Consider the following 13379-nt stretch of genomic DNA (forward strand, 5'->3'; position numbering starts at 1 on the left):
AAAAAAAAAAAAAAATAAAAAAAAAAAAAAAAAAAAAAAAAGTGTGCTTAGACTGACTGTGGAGTCAGTGACTACAGTGCTGAAATACAGTGCAACGCCAACGTGGGACTCCAGCAGAACCTAGGAATGGAGATAGAAAGACCAAACGGCGCTGAGGCATTTGTTTTTAGCTACGAAAATTCAGACCCCGATTAAAAATGAGAAGAATTGTCTGAGCTCAGTAGCTCTGAAAAAGCTTGCGAAATTAAGTTAATATTCGACAATAAATTTTTAAAAATAAAACAAACACATAAGCAAAATCGAATTGTATTTTTTAATTTGGTTTATTGTATTTTTGGACATTTCGCTGCCATCTATTCACCAATTTATCAATTATTTAGAGGTTAGAATAATGTTCAGAAAAGTCACTTATTATCGCGATACCTTCCCAATAGTTTCATCGCTAAACTCACTTGTACATCCACAACTAGATGGCATGTGTGAGCGAGTGAACGACAGTATAGACAGCAACCAACCTTTTTGGGTTGTTGTTGTAGTAATCGTTGTTGTTGTAGTTATATCCACTCCTGAGGAAGGCACGGCATGAACCAAAAATACAAGATCACGTAAGAACGCGACGTTGTATTTGTAACTGGTTTTGAGAAAAAAGTTTGCGAAAGCGGGTTCGTCAGCTGAGCGTTTGTTTACACCACAAGCACCACTATTTTGATGGTAATACAAGCAATTTATTCTTTTGTGGATTTTATGTTACTTGAGAATTTAGACAACGAGCTGCCAGGTTCTGTTATCAATATACTTAACACAAGCTTTTCTGCGTGGTTGCCTTTCAATAAATAGAATAAACAAATATTCGCAAATAAATTGGATTTATTTTATAACTGACAACTAACGTACGCTTTTTGTTCCTTTCTCCAGTTTGATTTGACTCTTTATTACCAACAACAACTTTATTTGTATACATATTTACAAGCTGTCAAAATTTTGCGTAGTCCCACGAGCTAGGTAAAAACGATGGCATTCGTATTGACAACGAGAAATCTCAAAATTTTTGTTTTGTCTTTCTAAATTTTCTCTTTTTTATCAGTTGGCAAAGGCCCTCAGTGGCAGCGCTCCGAGCGTTGAGATAGTAATTTCATGTCAATTAGTAGAAAAGTTCCATGTTGAAGAAACTTTTTATTATGGCGAGAAAATTTTACATTTCTGCTGTGCCAATTCGTAATTTTTACTGATGGAAATTTTTGACAGTTGCTCTGGGGAAAAAGAAGTTGAGGAATTAAAATCAGAAATTATACAAAAAAGACTTGTCTTTACTGACTTTTATTCTTCTAGATCTAAAAGCCATGCATTTATTAGATGCCTTAGTAATAAAATTAGAACAAAAAAATTCTTCCAAACCGTCAGGCCGGGTTGAAAATCTTCATTCACCTCATAGTTAACAAAAATTTACAATCCGTAGTACTTTTCTATCAACTCGCAAATGCCGTTTGCACAAAAAAGGTTATGAAATGCGTTTTATTTAAATCGTTTAGAAAATGGGGCATTTATGTATACCATTTTGTGGAATTATTCAATGAATTTCCTTTTACACTATACTTTTTGAAACTATTTGGAGTTAATTACTTTTTTTTGTGCTTAAAAGCAACCCTGCGTGCTAGGATGGCGTGTGTACCAATAATTTCATCCCTAGCATGTTCATCCCCGAGGAAAGCAGTCGCCAAATTCACCGAAGGTTGTTTTCTGGTTATATTGTGGAGTGAACATACTGTAAGGCAAATGCGCCCATGTGTGTGCAAGAAAGGGATGCACTATCACACGCCCGGGGAAGTGGTCACTTTCCCCAAGCCCATAAAAAACTAACCTCTAAACTGACGAAAAGTTTTAGTCAGTTTTCCGACTAATTTAACCGACAATCATAGGCAAAGGTGGGCACTACCACAAACAAGCGTTAGCCAAAAGTGAGAATGTGTTAGTGTGCCTAATGTATTTTGCATGCTGTCGTGTTCTCATCGTTACGCTCTTGCTTGTATACGTACATACGATGATTACGCTTTTTAAGCGTGTGCTCGTTCTCTGCCCATGCCTGATCATAGGTCAGGCTTCTTGCAGGGCGATGTTTGCCAACGATGTTTACAATTTCCTAAAATCGCTAAATTGGCGATATATCGATGCCAGTTTCAGCGATGTTTTAACATCGACTTCCCTGCCAGCCACGGCTCACCACTTTCCCCTAAAATTCAAACGATTTACAAACACATTTGGGGTGTTCACAGTTCGTTCCAAATTGTGTCTGAAAATGTAGACGTTTACATTTTGAGACATCTATAGCATCAAACTGTGAGCTGCCCTTTCTAGCAGTCGTCGCAAAATCGTTTCAAAATTTTGCTGGTGTTGCCAGACATTTCTTCTTTGCGTGCATTTTTTATATGTCGCCTTTCGATTATGTTTCTGAAAATTTTTAATTATTTAACTCAATTACCGATTCCTAATATTTGTTATTTCTTTTCCTTGATTTGTTTCTTTTGATCAGAAATTGCGCTCAAAATAAATGCAGATACAGAAAACGTGCCCAATAAATAAAAAAATTTGATTAGNATGTAGCTCTATGCGATAAGAATTCGTACTCTAATAAGAATTCTATGCGTTAGAGCGAGCAAGTTAGAAACATCGGAGTTTTGATGACAGTATACATACTGTGAAGAAATGTCACTTTACGAAAATTTTGAAGGTAATAATACGTATTTAACAATTTTATTTAATTATAATATAATTTCTTCTTTTAGATTGCAAAACAGCAGCTACTTAGTCACATTCTTAAGGTATGTATTGAGACTTTTTATATGTTTAAGGAGCACCTTCAAAGTGCAAGTCCAACTTGTCAAATTTTGCAAAGTTGTAAGAAAACTTAATTTTTCTGAACCATCATAAATGATTTGCGATTGTTAATATATATCAAAAGAAAGGTAAATCGATTACCTTTCTTTTGATTATAATATTGTTAAAATCGCTTAACTTTTTTATAGAAGTTTTGCAACTTTTGAAAACGTCTATATATAAGTCGAAAAAACGCAATCAAATTTTGTAGTTGTAATGAAACTGAATTTTTGTTAACCTGTATAAATGATTTGCAACTTTTAATATATATCAAAAGAAATATAAATCGATTACCTTTCTTTTGATTATAACATTATTAAAATCGCTTAACTTTTATATAAAAATTTTCCAACTTTTTAAACATCTATGTGCAAATGAGTAATACTAATAATAAGAAATTAAGCCAGCGCATATGTATGTATGTAAAAATATTTATTTATTTATTTATTTATCTTTATATTTTATAAATAAATTTATAAAATATATGCACGGGGGCTGGGCTACGAGGCCATGTTGCTCCCGAGTTGTTGTGCTCTTCTTAAAGTTATACTTCGTATAGGAGGTTGTGTTTTTTTAAGGCTTCGTTGATGAACTTTATGGTGTTTTCATTACTGCAGTCGAGTGTTTGTTCGAGGTTAGCGTGACTTCCTGAGATGGCGCAATCCTTGAGAATGTGTTCAACAGTTAGGGTCGTCCCACATTGGGTGCATTCTGGTGATCTGCCGCCGCTAAAATGGTGCCTGGTACTGAAGTTAGTTACACCGACTCTCATTCGTGCTATTTTAATACAGTCGTCCCTAGTGAAGTTTTCGTTATAGTGTGGTCTTTTAAGTTGTGCGTTGTGTGTTTTTAAAAAAGTGCTTGATGTCTGCCATAGAGTATTTGTTATGTTTGCAGCTTCTACTCTGTGGAAATTTTTAATGATTGCGCTTAAACATTCCATTATAAGAGGCATTTTTATAGCTTCCTTGGCTGCTTCGCCCGCTAATTCATTACCAACTATACCGACGTGTGCTGGGATCCATAGGATCGTTATGCGCGAATTGAGTGTGACTCCGTCTAGAAGGAATCTGCGTGATTCACCGTCGTGTTGTAGTGATTTCACCACGCTAAGGCTATCCGAGCAAATAAGTGCATGTTTCTTTTTGCTCGATGCATGACGAACCGCAAATTGTATAGCTGCCAATTCTGCATTGAAAATGCCGGCGTGAGGTGTTAGAAGAGATTGCCGCACTTTCATATAGGAGTATCCGTTGGCTTGTTGTTCTATGACCACATAAGCTGCTGTACCATTTAGGAAAGACCCATCCGTAAAATAGGTGGCCTCAACTGGTATTTTGCTTTTATACTCCAAAAAATTTTTTTTTAAGAATTCAGGACACGTATTGTTTTTATCATGTGAACTAATCGTAGTATCCATCGTTATGTAAGTGCTTGTTGGAATGTTGTTTGTTGGTTTGTTTGGTATTGGAGAGTTAATATTGGTCAGATATATCAGAATGTGTTGAATGCTTGAAGCGTACGTGTTACTTTTGATGATTCTCTTGTAAGTATTTATATGATACCAGAAAGTGTCGTGTAGTGCGTGTGAAGGTGTTGTTATAGATTTAGCTGCTAAATTTACCAAACTGTTTAGCAGCAGAGACTCAAAATCTTTGTATTGAGCTTCAACGACGAGAGCATCCTTCGGTGTTGGTGTTAGAAGTCCGGATGCCGTTCTTTAAAATTTATTTAAGGCTACATCTATTTTTTTAATATTCATTTTTGAGGTCCATTCATAGAGCGTTATGCAGTGCCGCAAAACTCCTTCTGTGAGCGAACGACATATTGAGAGTGCAGTTTCAATATGCGGACCTTTTTTCCTTGTGCAAATGACTTTGAGCAAATTATTAACCTTGTCTAAATTACTTGTAATTTTTTTCGTGTGTTCATTCCATCGTAAGTTTCTGGTGAATGTCACTCCTAGTATTCTCATCGTTGTTTTAAAGTTTATATCTACACTCCGAATCGTGGTTCTAGTAAAATCGCAATTTCGCTTCTTGCAGATGTGAAGAGCTTCTATTTTGTCACCAGGTATAACTGCGCCTGTATTTGTTGCCCATTGGTGTATTTTTGCGTCGAGGATATTTAAGCTTCTGCTCACTTCCTCTGCTGTTCCAGAGGCCAGGGCAAAGATATTATCCGCGAAAATACCCATATAATCTATACCGGATTGGTTTACTAACAATTTGGAGAGTGTGTTTGTGTAAATATTAAATAACAGGACCGATAGAGGGGAACCTTGAGGTATCCCATTGTCAATAGTGTGAGTATGCGACAGAAAACCTTCAACTTTAACTGTAACCCTTCTATGTGAGAGAAAGGAGAGCACAAAATTTAGCAACATTTTTGGGGCACCCCACGCATGAAGCTCTTGAATTATTTGCGAGGATATGACCCTATCGAATGCTTTTTCTAAGTCCTCGGAGATGACAACACAGTGTTTNTTAAAATTTATTTAAGGCTACATCTATTTTTTTAATATTCATTTTTGAGGTCCATCCATAGAGCGTTATGCAGTGCCGCAAAACTCCTTCTGTGAGCGAACGACATATTGAGAGTGCAGTTTCAATATGCGGACCTTTTTTCCTTGTGCAAATGACTTTGAGCAAATTATTAACCTTGTCTAAATTACTTGTAATTTTTTTCGTGTGTTCATTCCATCGTAAGTTTCTGGTGAATGTCACTCCTAGTATTCTCATCGTTGTTTTAAAGTTTATATCTACACTCCGAATCGTGGTTCTAGTAAAATCGCAATTTCGCTTCTTGCAGATGTGAAGAGCTTCTATTTTGTCACCAGGTATAACTGCGCCTGTATTTGTTGCCCATTGGTGTATTTTTGCGTCGAGGATATTTAAGCTTCTGCTCACTTCCTCTGCTGTTCCAGAGGCCAGGGCAAAGATATTATCCGCGAAAATACCCATATAATCTATACCGGATTGGTTTACTAACAATTTGGAGAGTGTGTTTGTGTAAATATTAAATAACAGGACCGATAGAGGGGAACCTTGAGGTATCCCATTGTCAATAGTGTGAGTATGCGACAGAAAACCTTCAACTTTAACTGTAACCCTTCTATGTGAGAGAAAGGAGAGCACAAAATTTAGCAACATTTTTGGGGCACCCCACGCATGAAGCTCTTGAATTATTTGCGAGGAAATGACCCTATCGAATGCTTTTTCTAAGTCCTCGGAGATGACAACACAGTGTTTGTTATTTTGTAGATTTGCTTTGATCTTATTTTCTGTACTCCGTGGTCGGGTATATAAGCATATTTCCATAGTCTTTTCGAAAATAGCTTTTCTAGAATTTTAGACAGAACTGGTAACAGGGATATGGGGCGATAACCTTCGCTACTATTTTGATTCCCTCCAGGTTTTGGTATTGGCGCTCGTATGGCATGTTTCCAGTCATGAGGGTATACTCCTGTTCTAAAAATTTGACTGTATAACTGACACAAACGATTTTTAAGGGAAGGTGAAGCCTTTTTGACCATCCTATAGGTGATTTTGTCATGACCGGGCGTGGTGCCTTTGAGGCCTTTTAGAGTTATATTTAATTCTATAAGCGTTACTTCTTCTAGTATGTAGTTGTTTACGTTGTTACCTTCTTACATTTGGTTGATGTTTATTTGCTTTCTCTTAACTAGTTCAGGACTGAATTGGCTATTTGATCCTATCGAACTCCATACAGTGGCAAAGTTGTTGGCTATTTGCTGTGGGTGGTTGATTACTTTATTATTCACAAAAATTGGTGGAAAATTTGGTGTTTTATGGGATTTAATGGTTTTCACTTTTCTCCATAAGCTTTTTGTGTCGATAGTTGGGTTTAATGAATTAACGAATCGCTTCCAGGTATCTTGTTTTGCTTGTTTGCATGCCCTCCTTACTTGTGCACATGCCTTTTTATAGCTTAAAACTCGTGTGAAAGTACCTCTCTCTTTTAGCTTTTTCCAGGCTTTGTTGTTTAGGCTTATCAACCTGCTTATTTCGCTATTGAACCAAATCGGGGAGTTTATTTCTTTTGGTGGTTTGCTAGTTGGCATGGATTCGTTAGCTGATTTTCGTATAATTCTTTTGATTTGTGCGGTTTCTTTGTTAATGTTGCTTGATTGAACAAATTGCCTTTGAAGCTGCTCTGTTTTGTCTTTAAAGAGTTCTCAGTTGGCTTTGTGTTCTTTGAATTTCCCAATGAACTTTTTCGGTATATTCGAAATCTCTGTGTGCATGAGTATAGGAAAGTGGTCGAACATAATTGATGTTAAGCAATTCCATGTCAACGCAGCTGCTAGCTCAGAACTGGCCATGGACACATCCACAGGCGTGAGAGTGTTTCTAGTGTTTAGAAGAGTCGGTGAACCATCATTTATTATTGTTAAATGACGATCATGTGCGAACTGCTCCCATCGCAATCTACTGCTAGAGTTGTATTGGGATCCCCACAAAGTATGTTGGGCATTGAGGTCACCCCCAATAAGGTGGTGGCTTGTACCCGTAAAGGGTATATCATCTAGTAGTTGCGATGTTAGGCGTATGTTTGTTTCTTTATAGATGTTTGTAATGTGTACGTCTTTCATTCCGTGTATTGTTAGTGTTTGATGAAGTAAATCGTTGTTGGATGTTCGGTGGTTAGAAACATTAATTGTATTTTTAACAAGGATTGCAATTCCAGCTTTAGCATATGTAAAGCTTTTATTGTGGTGAAAAACTTTATAATTAGGAAGGTGTAGGAAGTTTATATTTTTGTTCGTTATGTGTGTCTCTTGGAGTAGTATAATTTCAGGCTTATGTTTTGCTACTAGATATTCTAACGCGTATTTGTTGTTTGTGAAACCTTGTATGTTCCACTGCAGTATTGAAAAGTTTATGCCAATGGTCATTTATTAAGCGAAGTGTCTAGTCTTAAGTGTGTTGTTCATTTTCTAAAGCTTGTAGCGTTCTTTTGTATGTATTTGGCGAAATGAGGACATTTAAATGTGGGTATTTTTTGTATATATCTGCGCAAGGCGACATTTCCATGTCACAGCTTTGGGTGTGTGTGTTATTTTTTTCGTTGCTCTTTGTTCTAGGTGGGCTTGAGCTGCTTTTCGATGCTGTTGTTGATGTGCTTTGATTTGATTGGTCTAGTGTTGTTGTAAGTTGAGGTCCATAGTTGGAGTTAGAAGTATTCTTTTGAATGTTATTTGAAGGTGGTTTAGTTTTGTTTTGAATTTCATTGTTGCTTTTGAGTGATCTTGTTTTATCTTGATTTTGAATGTTGTTTGAAGGTTGGGTAATATGTGAAGAAATATGATTGCTTTTTTCGATCTGTGTTTGTTCGACTGCTGTGGTTTGGTCGTTTCTTGCAGTTTGTGCGTATGAAGGCTTGCTTGTTTGCCTATTCCTAGGTTCAATTTGGTATGCTGTGGGATTGCTGTTGTACACTTTCCAGGCTTCACGAACAGTACACCGGCGTTCAGCTTTAATTTTGTTTACGGATTTGTGCTTTAGGAAGCTGGGACAAGTTGGGTCTTCGGAAGTGTGCGTGTTGACATTGCAATTTGCGCAGAAAATACGTGAGCAAATTTCATGCGGAGGAGGAAAGGCACATTGTTTGCATAGTTGTATATTTTTACAATTGTTTTTCGTATGCCCAAGTTTTTGGCAATTTCTGCACCTCATCGGGTTGGGGATATATCCCTGGACTGTGACTCTTTCCCATCCTAAATTGATCTTTTCTGGCCTACGAATAAGATTGAAGGTGACAATCGCTGCTCCCGTTGGTGTTGCTACGTCATTAGTTAGTTTCATTATTTTCCTAATTTCGATAACTTTCTGGCACGCTAATCCTTCCATTAATTCGTCTTCAGAAAGTTTTATTATATTTCTAGAAAATATGCGACCCTGTGTTGAGTTTAGGTATTTGTGCGATGTAATTTTGACGGGTACTATATCAACATGAGTGGCTTTGAGAAATTTTTCCGCTGCTTTTAGGTTTCGGGTTTTTATGAGCAAGTCGCCTGATTTAAGCTCAGTAACTTCAGTGTACTCTGTACTTATGTGTTTAAGGCCCTTTTCTATCTGAAAAACATTGTAAGATGACAAAGGTCGAACTTCTTCGCCGTTTTTTGATGCAATTGCAGTTGCTATTAGATAGCGCGGTATGTGGTCATCATTTTGTTTGATTTCAGGTAATGGTGTAAAATCGTCGTTCCTCATTCGTTTGCAGTGGTTGGTTTGAGAAGAAAGGTTGACATCTGGATCAAGGCTTTTAAACCTATTCTTAAAGGGGGGGTCAACCCCGTTCATAATTGTTTTTTTTTATATATATATATATAAGTTTTGCACTGTCACTTTAGAAAAGGAAGTGGTAAAAAGTGTAAATTTTTGTTGGCACTTGTGGTAAATCACACTAGCACACTAAGGGCCGGTTACTCAATGTCTGGTTAACACTAATCTGCGGTTAAACATCGTTATCGACGTTACCGACACAATGTTATATGTATGGAGTCGAAGACGTCGATAACGATGTTTAACCGCAGATTGGTGTTAACCAGACATTGAGTAACCGGCCCTAATACTTTAATACGCAGAGCTTGACTACAGTAGGTCTTTACGCGTCGAACGCTCGGGTTGAACTGATGTAAAAATATATTTATTAATGTTAATTACAAGTTTTATTCATAAAATTGATTATTAAGTATGTATATTATGCAGTTTGAAAATAAATTTTGCAAAATAAAAATCAAAACATTTTTGGGATTTTTTATTTAAAGTTTCTAAGATTATTTTGAATTCGCTGTGAAGAAAATGCAACCCTGAGCCGGCTGAAGGGGGCAATGCTAGACGAGTGCAGCTATATGTTTTCCTTACGAAGTATCTGAATGAGTGCGACAGTGATGCAAGGCTCACACGTACAGGAGGAAAGTGGTGACAATCTGCACACCGCCTATACAAATATCACCAGTTTTGTCACCAGTTTTGAAGTGACCGAAACCCGCGGTTTCATCACTTTTGGCTGGCAGGGTATGAGTAAAATAATTAAAATCAGCATATAATGATTATTTTATGATATTTATTTTTTTCGCTTAAAAATAATAATTACTATTGAGTTTCATTTTTTCGCTCAATGGAAATAATTGTCACTTGATTTTTTTTTTCGACCACAAACAATCAGCATAATTCTGAATACTCCCAGGGAGTTTGTCCTCCGGGAATTGTTTCTCCCGAGAAAGAAATTCGCCAATAATTAATTCCCAGGAAGTAGCAGTTTCCCCGAAAATTTGTAAGGAGAAAAATCAAACTTCGCAAGAGCTGATACTTTTTTGACAGGTCAACTCCGCCATTTAATATAAAAAATTCGCAGGGAATTTTTATTCATGACAAAAGAAAAGGGAAAAGAGAAAACACCCAGGGAGTTCCTGTTCAGGATCGGCCTGAATGACTATTTTATGGTTTTAATTTTTTCGCTCAAGCTGAAATTAGTCAAGAACGCAGAACGTATACTTAAACGCAGTCTGTATACGCAGAATTTTGTCGATTACTGGAGCCCTCAGTGTTGCTTACTATAGTGTTGCCACTCATCAATGCCTTTTCATAAACTTACCTTTTCAACTACAATTTTTCGTGCTATAATAGATCGTAGCTAAATATAAACTACTTAGTTTTCAACAAAAAACTTTATTCAATAGTAAATTTCAAATATTTTAAACGTATTTTGAATAGGAAATTATACCTTTTTTACCATTTGCGAAACTGACGAAGTGGCAACCATCTATAGAAGGAAGAAATCAGCTGACACGGAAAAATCGAAATTCCGCAGATTTCTGCGCTACGGGCTACAACTACAGAAAAATTCTGCGGTGTTGAGTTTTCATTTACATGGCGCTCTGTTAAGACAGATCGTGTCAGCTGACTCGGGTTTACGTACCGGTAGGTTTACGTTCTTGACTAATTTCAGCTTCAGAGATAATCATTATTTTTGAGTTTCGGAATTAGTGTCGATTTTAGGTGTCACAGAAACCAATAATATCGATTTTGGTATCGGAAACAAACCAAGCAGCTAACGGCTCTTGGATTTCATTTGTTTATTAGTTTTTCTTACTTCCAGTTGGACATTTGATAAAAATGTGATTAAATTGTTCATTTTATAAAAATAATTGTTAATGTATTCATATTTTTATTCGTCACTTTTTATGCTTTCCAAAAATGTCTGGCGCTACTAAAGTTCCATACGAATGAGTCATGGCTAGAGCCGGGATAGAGTGCATCGACCGCTCGAATTTTCATGTGACCATCACAAATCCAAATAAAAATGTACATGCACATATATAAATCAAGGCAATGTACGAGTAAAAAGAAGATTCATGATTACTTACAATCATTGCATTCATACTAAAATATTTTCGATTATAAAATAAATGTTCGTCAATACTGGGCTTAATGATTTTTATGTGTGTCTCGTCGAATTATTGAGGGAATTTTGTACTTTAAGTAAAAATAGTCTCTTGATCTGCGTTTTTCGATGCAGTTCATTTCTAGTTTCACCCACTGAGGGCAAATGAACCGCTCCATAACCTTAAGCACATCATCTAAAATCGTTGACACCGCGCTTCTAGCTACACTTATGCTAGAATCCTTCCCGACTGATCTTTGATAGGATCCTTCTGTGTGGTAGAATTTGGAAAAAAATGTGGTAAATTTAGAAAAAATGTGGTAGATCTCAGGTTTCGGATCAAACTGTTTACAATAATTCAAAAAAAAAAAAAAATCTCCATGGTTTCACCTAAACTGGCATTTTTTTGATTCGAATCTCTAGAAACAACTTTTAACTTGGGTTTTGCCGGGTTTGACTATCCTCAAGTAAAAGTAAACAACGCCTTAAAAACTTCAGATGCACTGTAATGTGCTAATACTTTCACAAAAATCGCAGATTTTTACATTTCCTTTATTAGTTCTTCTTATAAATCATATATTTTGCAATTTAACACAATAAAATCACGTTTCCCGACGAAAAACTTAATATTAAGAAACTGAGAAAATTCGCTGTTTGACAGTTTTTTTTCTCCTCCCATTTGGGTTTGTTTACTTCTACTTGAGCAATGTCGTCACCACCGGGAATGCGAAATCTTGTATACTATCATTCTTGTTATTAGGTACACGAATTCCGATACGATACACCATATCGATATTTTTGCCATTCGATACCGATACTTTTTACTCGAAAGTTTTTAAACGATATTTTTTGGAATCGAGTACCAGAACATTTGTATCGTATCGAATCGTAAATGTACATTAGAAAGTTAATGATACATTTGTATGACAAAATATTAGAAAACAAAGTGAAAACGTCAAAATTTAAAACTCTGGGAATTGGGCAATAGCATTTGTATAAAACTTTTTGTAGTAATATTTGAAATATTTAAAATTAGTTTTCTAAATTCCAAAATGTAAAAATCTCCTACTTTTTTATCAGCCGAAGTATCTGACGTGACGCTACCTTACTAAAATTTCTATTGAAAGTTTTGTTGTTAACATTGTTTTTAAACAAATTTTTAACACAAATAAAACATGAATTTTAGCCTTAGCTAGGGTTCCATTTCTGGCAAATCTATGTGGTACCATAACCTTACTTACTTTGGAATTTCTATGTAAAGAAATATGGATATATTTTGCTCTTTAAAGCACAGAAATGTGTACTATCTTAGGGCCGGTTACTAAATGTCTGGTTAACACTAATCACCGTTTAAACATCATTATCGACGTGTTCGGCTCGATGCATATAACATGGAGTCGGTAACGTCGATAACGATGTTTTACCGGAGATTTGTGTTAACCAGACATTGAGTAACAAATGTAATTTTTCCAAAATATCGATACATTTTCACACTCATTTTGCTATATCGTGAACTAAGTCGAAACTACTTAGGGCCTGTGCCAAATGATAGAAAAGAGAAAATTTTTACGGATCAAAGTGAAAATCTGACATTTCTCGTGGTGAATAAGAACGTCAGAATTTCACCTAGCTCATGGGGCTAGGTAAAATTTTGACAGCTTATAACCATGTATACACATAATATTGCTTGGCGGTAATAAGGAGTGCACATGAAAATGAAAGCAGAAACAGCATAAAAAAGCTTACGTTACTTGCTAATAAAAAAAAAATATATATTTTTAATATTTTTATTGAGCTTTGTACCACGATTGTTTATTAGGAAAAATTGAAAAAGCAACAAAGTCTAAGCGGTAGAAGTTATAGCACTATTTCGGAGATCACCACATCTCCTCATCAGACTTCTTTTTNACCACGGAGAAAAAAGTTACCAATTGGCACAGGCCCTTAGTAGAAGACTGAAATGCGACTATGAATAGAGGTAAATTTTAAGTTAGTACTTAAATTTAAGTTGCAACTTTGTTAGTTTCGACTTAGTTGCTGGACTATGAATACGCGCCATAGTGTTTAGTGTTGGACAATTTTTGCTCTTAAAATTA

General features: G+C 36.0%; 1 protein-coding gene across 1 annotated transcript; it reads right to left on the reverse strand.

The window, feature by feature from the left end:
* Positions 1-7176: 7176 nt before the first annotated feature.
* On the reverse strand, positions 7177-9511 carry LOC108366799 (uncharacterized). The gene is made up of 2 exons (XM_017621280.1): positions 9493-9511; positions 7177-9241 (listed from the first exon to the last, which is right to left on the reverse strand). Exon 2 carries the CDS (start codon positions 9195-9197, stop codon positions 7812-7814), a length of 1386 nt encoding a protein of 461 aa, XP_017476769.1. The 5' UTR covers positions 9198-9241; positions 9493-9511; the 3' UTR covers positions 7177-7811.
* Between the last annotated feature and the right edge of the window lie 3868 nt (positions 9512-13379).

This window comes from Rhagoletis zephyria, unplaced genomic scaffold, assembly GCF_001687245.7.
Source record: "Rhagoletis zephyria isolate East Lansing unplaced genomic scaffold, Rhagoletis_zephyria_1.1 Rzeph_scaffold_02404, whole genome shotgun sequence".
Classification (NCBI taxonomy): Eukaryota; Metazoa; Arthropoda; class Insecta; order Diptera; family Tephritidae; genus Rhagoletis; species Rhagoletis zephyria.

Coding starts and splice junctions, on each gene's coding strand:
- LOC108366799 (XM_017621280.1), bottom strand. CDS start 9,197: ATGAACGGGGTTGACCCCCCCTTTAAGAATAGGTTTAAAAGCCTTGAT.